Genomic DNA, 17522 nt, shown 5'->3' on the forward strand with positions numbered 1-17522 from the left:
AACTTTTTGAAATATCCTGCTCACAGACAGCCAAGCAAACAAACAGACAGGGGTGAAAACATAAACTTTGTCCACCTTCGGTAGTGGAGGTAATGAAGTGTTTAAACATTATCAGCCAATCCCCTGCACGCACATCAGGAGACGGGGTTTTACAATCACTTCTGTGTGCGTGTGTCTGTCTGGGCTGTAACTTTTTTTCTTTTTTTACCATTTGAGCTTTTGTCATCAAATCTTCAACAAAACTTTATTATGAGAATATGGAGAAGACAAATTAATAATTTGGTCATAAGGTCAACGTCACATAAAATCGTAAATTTTCAGAACCTGAAATTTTTAGAATTTGCATATTGGGTCACTGAATCGATTGACCAATCAAAAGCTGGAAGCCGATTGTTTTTTTTTTTCGAGATGAAAAGGTCAAGGTTGCATAATATCGTCAATTTCCATCTGATTGACTTGAAATGTGAGCAGGGTTTGCATATTGGGTCACTGAAGCTGATTGCTTTTGAGGTCAAAAGGTTAAGGTCGCCTAAAATCGTCAAATTTTTTTTTTGTATTTATTTTTAGCTGTTTTCGTCATGTTTAGCATACGGAAAAAGAAGTCTGAATACAAAGTGGATGCGGATGGGCTTTGCATTTCCAGATGCTTTGTAGGTACTATAATTATTTTTAATAATGTTACGAATCTGGAACCCATCACACACAACAGCCAGAGTCCTTATAGATCAGTTATATCGGTAAGTATGTGTTTCTAGGTAGGGTCCCGTCCTATGTTTAATGGGTGATTAATTGTACGTGCGCTGTGAATTATTTTATAGTAAGGATTTTTACATCATCAACAACAACGACAACAACAACACTCTGCTCACCACATTGTCCGCGCTCTTCGCGCTTCCATGCCCCAGGCGGTGTGAATTTCGCACCAAATATGGTGACGAAGCGTTTCACTCTGGCTGCGTGCCAAATAAGGGTATGCGCCATTTTCCGCCCAATGGGCGACGCGCGGACCAGAGCCGGGGCGGTCCTTCCCAAGAAGACGGAGCCGCGACACGCCGTCCACCCAATGGGAGCAGGGACGGGGGAGCAGACCCGCCCCGAGAAAGCGACGGAATTCATTGAAGATTGCGTCCCGTCGCTCGAGCACGCTTCGATCTGGGTCTGCGGCTGACTGCATCCCGTGCATCTGAGGCGTTTTGTCTGGCGCATTACAATAAGCGGTCGACCATCTCATCATGGGAGATCACCTCGTCTCGCCTCCTCTGGGTTCGGCTGCCCTGGTCCGTTCTTTGGCGACTGGTGCTCCGGGAAGGTGCAGTCGTCCAGCCGTGCGAACGCGGCCAGGTAGCCAGCACGTTCTCTTCCCTCAGCTCGTCTTCCCTCCGAGCTGAAGGGGCAATAAAGACCTCGAGGTCCATCTCTTTCTGGGTATTTGTGTGTGCGTGTGTGTATCTGTGGGCCCTGTCTCTAAGTGGAATTGTTTGTATATTTGATACCCTTTCTTTGTTCGTGATAACTCTGCTCTGTGTTCCCCTCCCCAATCATTGTTGTAAATAAATTCCCCTATTGTTGAATGTACCAGATCGTTCTTTGCCATTTCTGCCATTGGTTTGCCACAGTGCATACTGGGGATTAGGAAGGCCGTTGTTGCCGTAATTGTTCATTTGGTCCGGCACGGCTCTGGTAACTCCGCTCGGTTATGCCAGATCCGAGTTGTTACCTGCGACTCGGATCGGACAGAGTCGGCCGAGGGTGTGGTTCCCCGGTAGTTAGACTGCGTGGATATTTAGGTATATTGAAATTAGGCAATTAACCCTACCCCACGTGGTCGACCTATTGGCGATATTCGGTCCGATCAGGGACCCGTGATCTTTCAGATTTATCTGAAAGGTACGACCTAAATTCCGGGTGTTCGGTGGAGCCGACTCTACTGCTCCCCCTCGTGGTTGTGCTCGCCACCGAGACCCGGCCCCACAACAATATTATTATGCTATTATCATTGTTGATTTTTTGGTATTAGTCCTCTTCCGCTTTCACTGGAGGGGACTATAGGTTTGCTCTTAGTCCGGGAGCCAACCGATCAAAATTAAAAAAAAATTGCCCGGTCTGCTATAAAATTTTTGTGTTGATTTTCATAAAGAGACACCCTTTGAGTATATGAAAACCAATGTTGGCAATGGTGAAACTCTTGCGCAACAACACAGTCAACACTTTTGCGAGCCCCCTCTGATAACAAAATGTTGGCAAAAGCGAAGATGTAGGATGGTGGTAGGGGTAATTCATATTGTCCTAAAATCATAACCACTAAACCTATATACACAAATGACCCCTCATATTAAAGAGGAGTTCATTTCCTATATCACAATTGGTGTAGATTTAACCTACCTACAATTGACAAGGTTATATGTCAAACAACAAAAGATTTATGCAACTCAGAAATGCTTGACTATCAATGGGGCCAGGAACAAGAACATACTTTTACATGCCATGGTTTTAAGGAAGATAAAATTAGAAATGGATTAACACAATATTGTGACATGAAACATCCTCTTCAGAGGAAGAGTCACTCTCTGAAACAACTCCACCACATGAACCTCTCTGACCAAGGCATATGCATGTCACTCAGCAAGGCACAGCAGCCTTTTTTGCATGAACATCGTTTCAGACATTTGGATAATTTGCACATGCAAGACACCGTTTTGTCTATGTTTGGCTTGGCTGGCTTAGACATGAGAATTGGGACCAGTTTTCCATTGATAAGGGTTCTGCCAAATGTTGTGGCTGGGGAAGTGCTCGGTCACTGAGATGTGCACGTCTATACAGAAGCAATTGATACAATGCTCTTAAAACAAGGAAGTAAAACGCATCTTCTGTTGCTGGCAGTGACCTAAGGTCTAATTTTGAAGAGACAAACATATGCTGCCTGAGGGTATCCAAACAGCTGAACCCTTTTTGGCCATGCAGAGCAGTCCAGTATACTCTGGCCTCATCAATGACACATTCTGTTGCTGCCATTTCACTATCTCTTCCAAAATCAACAAGGTGGGGAAAGTTTCCTATCAGTCCCAGAGAAACCTGTGCCGCTCTTCTTTTCACAGGAACACAGGCATCATCCCAACTGACTGGAAGAGGGGCCTTGTTGTCCCTCTCTGGAAAGGGAAGGGTGATCGCCAAGACTGCAACAACTACCGAGGGGTGACGCTGCTCTCAGTGCCGGGCAAGGTCTTTGCTCGGATAATTCTTGATAGGGTTCGCCACCATCTGCTTGAGCACCAGCGTCCAGAGCAGTCAGGCTTTACACCAAAGAGGTCAACGATTGACCGTATCCTTGCACGCCGTGTCCTCACCGAACGCAGACGAGAGTTTTGGCAGGGCTGCTTGCAGCCTATGTTGATCTCTGTAAAGCGTTCGATTCAGTGAATCGGGATGTCCTCTGGAGGATTCTTGGTCTTCGTAAAGGTGCCACCGGAAACTGATCGATCTGATGTCTGAACTCTACTCTGGTACTGAGAGTGCTGTGAAGTGTGGTGGTACCATCTCTGACTTATTTCCAGTTGTTACTGGAGTTCGTCAGGGATGTGTACTTGCCCCCACACTTTTCAGCACTTGTATGGACTGGATTTTAGGGAGGATGTCGGAGAGATCAAGTTGCGGTGCATCGTTTGGCAATGTCAAGATCTCGGACCTTGATTTTGCAGATGATGCAGTCATCTTTGCGGAGACTTTAGACATCCTCTTGGGGGCCCTCGAGGTGCTGAATGAGGAGTCGGAGCCGTTGGGATTACGGATTTCTTGGGTCAAAACTAAGATCCAGGCTTTCGGTGACATCTTGGATGCTGCTGTCCTGTCTGTGTCTGTTTGTGGTGAGGATGTTGAGGTCGTGGATAGATTCACTTACCTTGGCAGTGATATTCATGTCTCCGCAGGTTGTGAGCCAGAGGTCAATAGACGTCTGGGTCGGGCCTGGGGAGTCATGGATTCACTGGATCATGGGGTGTGGCGCTGCCGGTACCTGTGCGGTCCGAGACGAAAGTCCGAGTCTTCAGGTCCTTGGTACTTCCAGTCTTGCTCTATGGGTGCGAGACTTGGACTTTGACCAAGGATCTGAGACGGAGACTTAATTCCTTTGGTACCAGGTCTCTTCGAAGAATCCTTGGCTATCGCTGGTCGGATTTTGTGTCCAATGAGCGGTTGCTGAGAGAGACTCGGATGAGATTTGTTACCTGCATAGTCCGTGAGCGTCAGCTGCGGCTGTATGGACATGTGGCTCGTTTTCCTGACTCTGATCCTGCTCACCAGATTCTCTCAGCGAGGGAGTCTCATGAGTGGAGGAGGCCAGTGGGCTGACAACGTGCCTCATGGTTGCAGCAGGTTGACCATCATCTCAAGGAGATGGGGATGGGCTTGGCATCTGCCTGGGGGATGGCCAGACGGAGGCCCCTGGAGTACCGGCGGAAAGTGGACGCAGCGACGCGCTGTTCTGGCACATGCTCCCATACCTGACCTGACCTCTTCTTTTCCCCTTCTGAATGGGTAGCTCACTGTGTCACATCCACACAACACATATGTGCACAGAAGTGTAGCTGCGACATCAAGAGGATTTTCTGGTACTTCCTGCTCAACACTTCTACCAGCTCATGAATAGGTAGGTATTGATTCTGCCGTTGTATCCAGAGTTCTTGCAATGTGTTCAAGCAGCAGAAGTGATATATACACAGCATAATTATGTCTGTATCTGTTGCATGCACAACAGCTCGATGGTGATCAAGATATTCCACACAATATGCAAGATGAGCAATAATCCTTGTGTCTGCCTCTTCATGTTCTTCACAAGGTAAGTCCAGAACTGAACTTGATGCTGATGTGATGGAAAGAGTGTGACCTTTGTTTTTCCATCATACCACCAATAATGATGGTCACTCCATCTGGAATAGCTTCAGGACTCTCAAGAAAGGGAAGTGCCAATGAAGTTCTGAAGATTTCCTTTATTTCTTGGATTCTTCATGAGTAAATTCCAGTCCGGAATTTCTAGACTCTTGGATGGTGAGAATTGTCTTGCCTGGTCTGTCTGGTTTCTCCTCTGCTGCTCATCACCCTTCAAATATGGCTATCATCAAAATCATACTGATCACCAATGATGTTGACACAGTTGCACATTTCAGGTTTCAACTGCAGGAGCTTGCGAAGATACAGCTGGGGAAGTTCACCAAATGTTTTCGCACCCATTTTTTGGTATTTATTTACAAATGCCATTGTGTCTACCAGATAAACTGTGTATAGGTCACTCTGTGGTAATGATGGCAGCTGTAAAACAACATCCTGCTCAGCTTCAGCAATTAGCACTGCCACGAAATCAGACTCGTTGCCTTTGCGTATTACAAACCCCTGTGCTAAGCGTGGATCAACCTCAAACAGGGATGATGGATAGTCTGTCCACTCATGGGAAAATGCAATCTGTCTTGTGACTGGGTCGGCATCTCGATAGAAACACAACACACGTGTAGTTGCAGTCTCATCTTGATAGATCCTGATTAAACTCTGTTTCCTTGATGGGTTTGATTTCTTCTGTGAGGAGAAAGTTACCAGCTTCAGTGGTTCAATCTTAATAGAGACCACCTCTTCTGCTTTCATAATGGCTTCCATGCCCTTAGCTTGAGCATGGACCAAGTCTTTTGAAGCATCCTTCTCACCAGTTGCTCTATTGAGCAGATCCACTTGGTTGTTACACTGGAATGGGTTTATCATCTGCTGGCATATCACTTTCTTGATCTCCTCAACATTCATATGTTCTTCTGTTGCCTGCTTATGTGTTTCTCCATGATGAGTAGATTCCTGTTGGCCTAGATTAGCCATAGACTTTATGTTCTCTGATACAGCTGTGAGAAATGGTGCTGTCTTCACATATTTATCTCGAGCAGCTGGTGCCTGAGATATGCCTTTGAACAGCGATGTCTTCCCTTCATTGTTGTATGTCTGCTCCAGGGCCATGTCACTCCAAACACCATTGAATTTTCCTTTGGAAGAGTGAACTGTGAAGTACCCAACCTGGATCCAGCAAACCTTAACCGAACTGTGTTCAATAGAGTAAGAGGATTTTGGGGGTAGGGGTAACTTTGGTTGACAAAAATGTTAATTTTCTCTTTAAAAATTGATAGAACTCACTCAAATTTGCTGTTTTAATTAGCCATGGATACCATGTTCATATCACATTAAGAGAAATTAGTATTCTAATGCAGCATCTGCCTATGATAAGAAAAGTTCTAAAGGCCATCTTCAAAAAACGTTATTTTTAAGGCATTTTTCACAAAATTATGTACTTTTACGAGGTTTACTTCCACAAAGGCAATTTTTTTTTGTCAGTTTACAATGCACTGATTGAATTCTTACATTTAGTTCACATTTATTTTTCATGAATGTGATTTTTTAATTTTTTTAGAAATTTTATTGACAATTGCTGTTTTATCAAATTTTTCAAATCTTCCTCAAACAAAAACGTCCGCCAAAATTTTTCGCAAGAGCTTATGAATTGCCAACATTGGTTTTCATGAACTGCAAACATATATCTAAACATCCTGGGGGTGTAAAATTTTATAGCAGAGGCTGTAAGGTCCAACCCTAAAACAGCCTCGTACACAGGTTGGCTCCCGGACTATCTCCATCTGTCCGTCTCACTTGTGGTTTTCTCGACTTTTTCCCATACCCTTTAACATGTTCAACTGAAACTTGGTATGTGGCTTTATTATGATAAGTTGCAGAACAATTTTGAGATCCAGGGCGTTTCGTCAATTTTTCACAGAGTTATGTCCTTTCTCGACTGAGAAAATATCACACGTTATACATGGGTCAGTGTTCAGCTGCCCTGACTCCACTCCACTGCTTTACACCCATTGGCTGAACAGCTGGCCTGACTCCACCCCAACAGAATCATACACCACCATTGCATGAAGCAGCACTGATCAGCAGGCCTCAGGCCTGGGTTAGTCCATGGCCCAAATGCAATTGGAATGATTCCAGGAATGTAACTACAATGTATGATATATGCACATAAGCCGTATGCACATTTTTTGCTTCATGTATGTACATCGGGTTATTTTTATTATTACCTAATCTGGAATTTAAATGCCAGATAAGGTAATGTCATTGTGCACCATCCGTCCATCTGTCCGTCTCCTGTTTCGATTTTTCCGGCCAAACCGCTGGGCCGATCCGGCTGAAATTTGGCAGCAACGTTCCTCTCTTTACTGGTCACAGGAATTGCAAAGCTCCTTCCAGTCACATGACTTTAATTAGGTCAAAATGGCCGATTTAGTAAATTTCTTCAAAAATCTTCTTCTCAAGACCCTCCAGTCAGAATGCTGCCATATTTGGGTTACAACATTAGGCCAGGGTAGGGATGTTAAATTGCAGAAGTCACGCCGATCACATGACCGGAAGTGTGTTAAGATGGCCGGTTTTGTAAATTTTTGGGCCCATAACCCAAACAACATGAGGCCAGGGCCCAGATAAGCTACAGGTCCAGTGGTCCTATCTATATATTAATACTGAAGGACCAATTTTGTGCTCCTCCTTGTGGTCACGTCACGTTTTTCTCGGTACTGTGACCTGGACTGAAAGAAACTTCATACCTGTAAGAGTGCATCGCATATAGCGGCAATAGTCCACCTTCAATTCTGAAGTAGAATTCTGAATTCTAAACACTTTTCGTTGAGATGGGGGCGAGGAGTGAAGAGGTGGGGGCGGGGGATGAAGAGATGGAGGCAGGGGGCAAGGTCAGCAAATTTTTGGGCGGGGGTAAGCAAATTGAAAGCGGGAGATGGGGGAAATGGGGCGGGGGATGAGTGGGCGGGGGCTGGGGTGAATTAGGTGGGGTTGAGTGTGAGGGGGTGGACAGGGGCGGCGCCCGGGGGCAAGTGGAGCGGGGAATCAAGAGACGGGGCGGGGAGTGAGGAGGCGGGGGCGGGGCAGGGGTAATTAAATTTTTGGGCGGGGGTAAGCAAATTGAAGACGGGGGGGGGGAATGGGGCAGGGGCGGGGGATGAGTAGGCGGGGGCAAGCACGCCCTGTCCAGTCCATGTCCTTCGAGTGTGTGCGAGCTGGTGAGGATGGTTGAATGAACGGAATCCTCCGTCTGTGACGGGGTTTCGGCTAGTTTTTATTATTTTCGGCACCAAACGTGCCATTACACATTGCCCTAATAAATGAACATTCATTGGAACCAGAAGGGTACATGTATTGTAAAGCAATTCTTACTCTTGTTACTTTTGTTATTGGAAGCGACCTTGGAAAAACGTCACAATAACGTGGAACGATGCGTCCTATCAATTCACCTTGATATGGTGTTTTTCTAAGGTAGAAAAAGACAATAAAACATGGGAATTCCTCTGGATTTTTTTCAGTCTCGTTGAAAACAACATAGGCTATAGTCTGGCAGCCAAAAGCTAAATTTTACCTAAACCTTGTTTTTGGGTCCATACGATGTTTTTTGATGGATTCTGTTTCACAAGGCCGTATATTTGAAGAATCCAACTAATGATACCCTTTCAGCCTTTGGCAATTAAAAAAAAATGCATTAACATGCAAATTGGTTTCCACCATTAATAAAATGCCAATAGTCTGGGATATTTCGGTTATTATCTGTGATGGCAACAAACTGGCATCAATACCTATGTTTTCATGGTCAAGGAATAGGATTATGACATTTTGGAGAAGGTGAAGACATTATGCTAATTACAGCTATGCTAATGAGGTCCACCATAACTAGAATATCATTATTCTGCAATATCTTCATTGTTGTCAGTAATATCAGTGACAAACTGGCATCTAATCATGATTTCCTTATCAAGGAATATTATCATAGTATTTTAGAAAAGTAGAATGCTTATTAAAAGTCTTGATTGAAGGCCTTAGCCATCTCTCTATATATTACTAAAACTCTCATCTTGTATATATGTATGTATGTATGTATGTATGTATGTATGTATGTTCCCCAAATACAGCCAAAACGGTACACGATAGCGCAACAATTTTAGGGCCACCTTACTCACCATTCTCCTGCGGTGTGCAGTATCAAGCTTCGTTCAAATCGGGCAATGAAAAAATTATTAAACAAGCCGGGAGGCGACGATGGTTCACGGGCATTATTGAGGAAGCCCTACTGAAAAACCTATCTCTTCGGTCAAAATTGACCAAATCAAATCGGATTTTTTATATGTTGTACTTATGGACATTACGCACAGCTTCTAGGAAATGAAATTGCAAGGAAAAAAAAATCGAGAAAAAAAAAAGTTCAAGTGGGTGTGGCTCCACCCACAAGGGGCATGGGACGGGACGCCCCTCATACAAAAAGACACAACTGGACCATGATATCTAGCTTGTGTCCAAGTTTCATCAAGATCGCATCCAATGTGACGGTGCTATGCTCTGGAGAGTCACAAACAGACAGACAGACAGACACACAGACACAACGAAAATGGTGGTCACTGCTGGCGCCCGCAAACCAAAAATCAATTCCCAATTCAGTCAAGTACTCTTCAGGAGACTTTGATCAATGCGAACAACCTCAGCGGTATAGTTCGCTGGAGCTATCTTTTTCTTTTCTTGAAATGATTTTTTTCATCAACCGCTGTCACAATGGGAACCCAACGGGTTCACAGGTTATGTAGTATTATATAAAATCGACAACCATGGTAAGACATGCAACGGTCATCAACGGATCAGCAGTTCTATGGGTTATAAATTGGCCAACCGCTGGCACTGTTCAAGACGGTGTGGACAACTTTGCAGCCTACATCGAAGAGAAACTTACCATCGGGGATGTGTACCTTATCTTTGATAGATATGAAAATTTCAGGACGAAGAGTGCAACAAGGTCTGCTAGAGCCACTGGAGTTAGCAGAGTGCATCAGCTTCGCCTCAGCACACCACTTCCTTCCCAGAAGGTTGTTCTGACGGTTACCGAGAAGAAGAGACAATTGATCGATGAAATATGTTCACAGCTTATTCGAGACAAGACCTTCCACTCAAACTACACTCATCAGTACAAACTTGTTGTGGCAAACAATGTGGCTCAAGGGCAACCACAATGTGGCACTGGCAAAGACGGAGCACCCATCGAGATAAGCCATGGAGGTGTTGTCATCATCAGGGAAGATATGGCCATTTCACACGAGGAAGCGAACAATATCATTGTTCAACAGTTGGTGGTACAGTAGCTGCAAAGAAGAAGGCGGGGGCATTGCTGTGATATCCGATGATATTGATGTCTTCATTCTGATGCTACATCACTATAACGCTAAGAATCATTTCCCCAGTGATCATGGATTCACCAGTGAAAGGCAGAGCTGTGATTGACATTTGGGCAACTGCCAAAGACAATGAAACCATCATTCCAGGACTGTTAGCAGCTCGTGCATTATCAGGCTGCGATACTGCTGCATGCTATTTTGGCATCGGGAAAGCTACAGCATTGAAGATTCTATGGGCAGGGTATTCTCTGGCGTCGCTTGGTGATATGGAGGCCTCTTTAAGTGATATCATGGAAGAAGCTGTGAAATTTGTGGCTGCATGCTATGAGCAACCACAATGTGGCTCCAGGGGCTGAAGCTCGGCAATGGCTATTGGCTGCCAAGATGGGCAATGGGGTCCTTATCAATGCCAAAGATGTGCTCATTGCCACCAAACACTGAGGCATTCACTGAAAATGTGAAACGAGCACATTTTCCGGCGTGTGTATAGAAGCATGCATTGGATCCAGATCCACCTCCATTTGATCCTTTGCAGTATGGGTGGGTTCGTGAGGAACGTTCAAAATCTCTCTTGTCAATCACTGTGAAAGACGACGTCAAACTAGCTCCTTCAGAGATACCTACTAAAGATGATCAAATGCTCATGTGAGAGTGGCAAAACGATGTGATGCCGGTGTTGCAGTGCAAAAGTCCCGTGCACCATGTTCTGCAACTGCCAGGGTGATTCTGCATGCTGCAATGACCCAACAAAATCAGCAGTGACACGTGCAGATGAAGAAGATGATGAAAGTCAAATGACAATGTGATGTTTCACATATGGCAGAACAACATGGAAGGTTTTAAACTTCTTGTAAATGAATTACCACGAAGGCGATTCACAATTTCGAGGGAGCAGTGATGTTTGACCAAATCGGCCCACTATTTCTGACTCAGCCGATTCATCAGTCATCAATCAGAGAAACCCACTTTCGCAAGTGTTGTTGAATTAGAACCATTATTTCTCATGCACGACACAACTATCTTATGAACAACTGTGGACACTATCAAATTAGATACACTCTTTAAATTGCAATTATGCATAATGACATTGTTAACATATGCAAAGGTTGAATTTCCTGAAATGGCAGACTTAATTATTTGTGATTACAATATCATTCCCTGTTCTTTGACCCCGTTCAAAACTTAGCTTTTAGAGTTCATACTTGGTGGAAGCACCTTTGACAGCAATTACAGCTGTGAGTCTGTTGGGATGGGTCTCTACCAATTTTGCACACCTTGATTGGGAAATATTTGCCCATTCTTCTGCACAAAACTGTTCAAGCTCAGTCAAGTTGCATGAGGAGCATTGATGGACAGCAATCTTCAAGTCGTGCCACAGATTTTTGATTGGATTTAGGTCGGGGCTCTAACTGAGCCACTCAAGGACATTTATCTTTTTGTTCCTTAGCCACTCCAGTGTAGCTTTCGCTATGTGTTTCGGGTCATTGTCAAGTTGAAAGGTGAACTTCCGTCCCAATTACAGCTTTCTTGCAGAGAGCAGGAGGGTTTCCTCATGGATTTTTCTGTATTTTGCTCCATCCATTTTCCCTTCGATCCTGACAAGTGCCCCCATCCCTGCTGATGAGAAACGTCCTCATATCATGATACTGCCACCACCATGCTTCACAGTAGGGATGGTGTTCTTTGGGTGATGTGCTGTGTTGGGTTTGTGGCAAACGTAACGTTTTGCATTTCGACCAAAAAGCTCCATCTTGCTTTCGTCAGACCACAAAACTTTTTGTAACATGGCTTCAGAATCTCTGAATTGTTTTTTTGCACACCTCAAACGGGACTCAAGGTGGGCATTTTTGAATAATGGCTTCCTTCTCGCCACCCTACCATACAGGCCAGACTTGTGGAGAGCTTCGGCTATTGTCGTGACCAGTCGTATGGCAGCTTTGCTGCTGGGGTAGCTATCATTTCTTGAAGCGCGACTGTGTCGCTGATGCAGTACCCCTCTACCAGTGCACACTGGTACTCATTTTGCCAACCTCGGAAGGATGACAAGCTGAGTCAACCCCCTGGTGTATTAATTCAGCGGCCAATGGGGATTGAACTCAGGACCCTAGGATCCCAAGCCACCACCCTAACCGCTAAGCCAACACCAGGCTCAAAAATGTCATAATCATATACCTTGACCATAAAAACATATGTTTTGATGCGATTAAAGATAATAACCAAAAGGTGGTGGAAAATAATTGACATATTCATGCATTTTTAAAAAGATTGTCCAAGGCTGTCAGTGTGTCATCAGTTGGATTCTTCAATTATACAGCCTTGCAATTCAGAATCCATCAAAAAAACATTGTACAGACCCTAAAATAAGGTTGACCCTACTGGCTGCCGGATTACGAAGCAAGTGCGAAAACAAGGCAAAAGCCTCTGAAGCCACCGCAGGCAGCGGCGCTACACGGTCAACATTCACGTAGAAAATGTGTGTCGGCCCCACCTTTGGACTCGCTGGGGGGAAATCAAGGAGCTACATCCTTTGTTTTATGAGCCTTCATCCCTTTGGCAAGTTTTGCTGAGATTGGATAACTACTGGCCGAATGCGTCGGCCACAGATATGCAGACAGACAGACACCAAGGTGCATATTTTAGTACAATTGAATACCCTTTGTATTCAGGCTTGTTTTTCTTTCCTCATAATAACATGCACCTGTGTGTAAGTACACCGTTCCTCTTGCAGCTCGAGCTCGTGCTGCTCCCGCAAGATGATCTGCTGCTCAAGAGCCACCCCGTGGGCCTTTCTCTCCATTGCTTGACGCACATGTTCCAGAGCTTTGCGATCTGTGTTGAGGGGCTGCAGCCCCTCCAGAGCCAACTCCTGCTCAATCTCGCACCACACCTCACCCACCTTGGCAGGGTGGATTACAAAGGGATTCAAATCAAAACCAGGACCATATACATAACAGCACACTTGTACATTATTTCAATTTGAGTGAGAATTATTTTACGGTTGTGCGTAACACCGATTTTTCAGGTTTATAGCTTGATACAAGGCTATCCACAGCATCGAGTTATTTTTTTTTTTTAATCAACATGAGGTGATGAAATCAAAAAGGTAAGAAGAGACCATTTGGCCTTTCACATTTTTACATATCAGTTGCTTTTTATGTTGGAATATCGACTTACAATCACCTTCAATCAAAAATGTGGACAAGGATATTGTGTGAGGGGTTGACATATGTATCTCGTGAGTTGTGAATGCAGAAAAGACCAAGATAGTCCGAGTGTTGGCCAGAAAAGCGTGCATTCGGGTCCGCACAATGTTTATAGCCGCGTCTCGCGTAGCGAACGCTGGCTCTAAGAGAGCTCCGCGTTGTTCTTCTTCTTCTTGTTCTTGTTCTTCTTCTGGTGAAGACAAAACCTTTAGGACTCGGCTCTTTTATATACAGGATCCGGATCTCCTTAAATACTAAACACCTGTACACATCCTTGCATTGAGGGTGCCTTTTGAGAGCGTCTATCATGAACTTTTAAATATATTCGGACATTTGCTGTAAAGTTTCGAAAAGTTCACGTTACTATTTAAAGATTATTCCATTTAATGTGTTGTAGTTTCGTAAATACACGATTTTATCGGCATTAACAGGAGCCTCCATGACGGGTCTCACTATTGGCTCCATCAACGCATGTGACAAAATATCGGAAGTGGTTGTTGTTATTGCCTTTAGGACGCGGCTCTTGGACGCATTTGTCCTTGTTATTTATATCCGCACTAACCCTAACCCAAACCCTAACAGCTTTCAGATACTTGTAGAGCACATCCTCAAAGCATCTAAAACATAAGCATTAATCTCACAGACCCTACGAAAACAGTTCAGTTTTCACAAAACTTTATGCAACCGAGTGTTAATCAACCTTAGCGACTATGAAAAGTGAAAACAGAATTTAAACTGAACTTAAAATAACCGTGTGAAGCCGTGTTGAAGTCAGCGGACCTCTTGTTGCCCAATAAACAGGGCCAGACGACACAGGTAACGAGAAGCTAGTTGGTCGAATTAAATCTTATTAATAATTAATCCCGATGAAAACCATTATGCATTATCGCCGTCCGATGCTTCCTTATAGGCCATTCGACCAATTGGTCATTTTGCACTTGATGACCCTGTGACCTTGACCCCGAGGCGAATATGAGAAAAAGGGTTCAGACGATCTATAGAGAGCAACTAGTATTATCACCGTGTCAAGTTAGAACTAAATCGGCCGAGACGTCTTGGAGGAGATAGAAAAATAAAAATTGTTGACAGATGGATGGACAGACAGACGGACGGATCTAAGGACATCGAACGGTTATATTAGGTCAGCTCGCTGACCTAAAAACCAGTCATTGCCTGCATTAAATGCATTTGTTTCTGTGTAATGTATTAGATTGTACTCATTGCATGCCCAATGCAGAGTACTGTGCACCTACCTGTCTGGGCTGTGAGCAGTCATACGAAGCACCTTGACATTATCTTGAACTCTGCAATGAGAATTGTGTCTGGCACACTGAAGTCAATCCCTCTACCCATGTCTCCCTGTGCTGACTAACATTGCACACTCAGACATTCACAGGCAAGCACGGACATCCCGAGTGCACTTTCACATAAATCCAATGCTGACCTGCCAATCCACAAAGAGCTACTGAATCCTCCAAGACTTCGATTGAAGTCACGGAAGCCTTTCTGGATTAGGAGACCTGCAGTGGCCAATGCTAATGATAAGTAGTTGTGACAACAGTAATGGGAAAAGGCATCAGTTCAAAATGGCCAGCTAATCTAAGATCCCACAAAGGAGCCCCCATGCTTTGGCCTACAGAGATGCCAATGGAGTGCTCTTAACCGATTGCGAACTTTACATGCAAGGACAAGGACTGCCCATCACATGTATAAGTGGAAGCAAACTGAGAGCCCAGTGTGTACCTGTGGCTATCAGGATCAGACAATCCCACATGTAGTGCAGGACTGTGTGCAGAGGAGATTCAGTGGGTCATTGCAGAATTACACAGGGACACTGATGCTGCAATCAAATGGCTCTTATTACTAGATCTTCAATTATAATTGTCTGCAAGATCATACGAAAGAAGAAGATTGCATGGAAGATCCTCCTTACACATAAGGCTGCAAAGGAGTTTTAATGGCTCGGGGGTACAATCCTGGGCGGGGGGTACAATTCCGGATGAGTCACCACTCCGACACAGGATAATCTACTGGCTCATTTGTTTTTTCCAGCAAGCGGGTGCTCATATTGCCGATCCCAAAAGGACAACAGGCTGAATCAACCAACCTGTTGGGTGAATTTGGCATGGCCACGCTTGAACTCAGGATGTCAAGACATCAAGCCAACCACCTTGACTGTTAAGCCACCACCAACGTTAGGTCTGTATTTATGAATTTGGTTAAAATCTGACAATCCATGGTTGTTGCGCAGTGTTTGGATTTGAAATATAGCACACATAAATCATTTAATATTGTTGCGGACTTGGGGTCGGGGGCGAAAATACCACGGGGGGGGGGGGGGGAACTACCTCGGGTTCCCACCAGAATCTCCAGAATAGCAGGCCATCGCACACAAATAAGCTTGTGACGTGGCAGGTCGCTAATCGACCGTGAATGCCAATAACTCTACCACGTGACTTCGGGTCCTTCGTCAAATAAATACCGTTTACCTCATGGTTACGTGATCTAATTACCGGGAGACACACCCTCGGTATGCCTTGTTCAAACGGGATCACCTTACCGGATCAGATGCAGCCGAGCGTAACTGGCCAAGGACATACTGACTACAAAAACAGTTCGTTGGGAGACAAGATAACATCCCAGCTAAGCTAGAATACAAACCAGGCTGGACCACTGAAGCAAAAGACGAAAATGAGCTAGGAACATTTCTACACAAAGCATTTGTTAACAATCAAGCGAGGAAAGGTATGTCGTACAGTAAATGGGGTTTATTATTATGTGCAACAGGAAAAGCAAGGAATTTGTGGGGTGCAACAAAAGGCAAACAATTTACAAAAGCAAACACAGAGCAGACTTATCCCTTTATCACTTCTACAATCTTAATTTATGCTACGACGCACCATAACACACACACACACACACACACACACGGAAGATTATGTAGCCAGAAGGAAAGAGAGCAGATGAGGACTAACGGCCTTGCAATACCTGGCGCGATCAGCCGACCAACGCAACCAAGTACGCTTTGAGGGAGGTAGGAGGGAGAAATACTGGTGTCTAAGGTGTAGGAGTGGGAGGTGTGGCATAGTGTAATATGGGGGGGGGGTGTGGTGTCGTGCCAGAGGAAACTGTGATTGTGAATCTGTAATGGAAGCTCTTTTGTGCGCCAAAAGGGGACGAAATAGAGGGCAGAAAAGAGGGCGGAGGGCTCCGCGATATACCTTCTATAAGCCCCGAGCAAAGGGTGGGGTGACGACCCGAAGCGAATCCCGCTTCTCCATTGGCCACAGCAGTCCGAGCAATGCTCTGCCAGGCTCCTGGGGCCGGAAGCGGTCTCATTCGCACATCCGACGCGACACGGCTCGGAGCTCCGTACCGAACTCGCGGACCGCTCTTCCCACAACCCCCCCTCCCCCCACCCCCTCAACGCCTGTCCTGCCGTGTTCTGGCAACTGGATGAGAGTCGTATCAATCCCGCGTGCCAATTTGGGGTATCCCCGGTGAGATGCGGTTGGTGCTGTTAACGTCCGTTGCTTGTCCTCATATCACATGGTCGGAGTACCTGGAGTCGTGCAGCACGCCTCTGTTTAGTGGCGAATTGTATAGATACAGAGATACGAGGAGGTATGGGAATATTTTTCCCATGTGCGGGAGGTGTTGGTGGTCGAAGTGGTGAGTTTTTGGTGAGCATGGGGTGAGAAAGGTGAGATGCCGTTGTAAATTGGCATGCAGATTTGAATGAAAAGGTGTGCCAGGCAGCGTCTTTGTTCTTGATGTGATTCGCTCACGGGAGGCTGCACAGGTGTTTGTTATTCATATCGTGTGTGTTTGCTTGCTTGCTTGATTTGACTTGTACCATGGCTAAAAGGAAAGGGTTGAAATGGAAATTAGAATAGAATGGAAGATAGAGATATAATTAGACCAAGCTATAAAACCCACGCAACGCACTTCGTCCCGTTAACCCACGAGACATGAGGGGAAGATCTGACTGCATGAAGACTATCTCAATAACTACCTGGGGATCACTGCATGTTGGGTGCCATTGCCTTTGAGGCAGGCGGTTTTGCAGAACCGCAAC

At 45.0% G+C, this 17522-nt stretch overlaps 1 protein-coding gene across 8 annotated transcripts in view; it reads right to left on the bottom strand.

The window, feature by feature from the left end:
- The window catches only part of CFAP69 (cilia and flagella associated protein 69), a 126439-nt gene that overhangs the window by 58926 nt on the left and 49991 nt on the right, over nt 1-17522 (bottom strand). For 7 of the 8 annotated variants that reach the window (XR_015056988.1, XM_085876643.1, XM_085876645.1 and 4 more), the window contains one exon: nt 12940-13137. Coding sequence is in view for 6 of the 8 variants with exons in the window: in XM_085876643.1 (XP_085732769.1) it covers nt 12940-13137 (198 nt within the window). In the remaining 2 variants the exon portion in view is untranslated. Of the gene's footprint in view, nt 1-12939; nt 13138-13421; nt 14749-17522 lie in introns of those variants that run through there. The other variant, XR_015056989.1, reaches the window with a different exon arrangement.

The sequence above is a fragment of the Eptatretus burgeri genome, chromosome 4, assembly GCF_056783735.1.
Source record: "Eptatretus burgeri isolate ZD-2024b chromosome 4, Ebu_testis_v1, whole genome shotgun sequence".
In the NCBI taxonomy this organism is placed as follows: domain Eukaryota; kingdom Metazoa; phylum Chordata; class Myxini; order Myxiniformes; family Myxinidae; genus Eptatretus; species Eptatretus burgeri.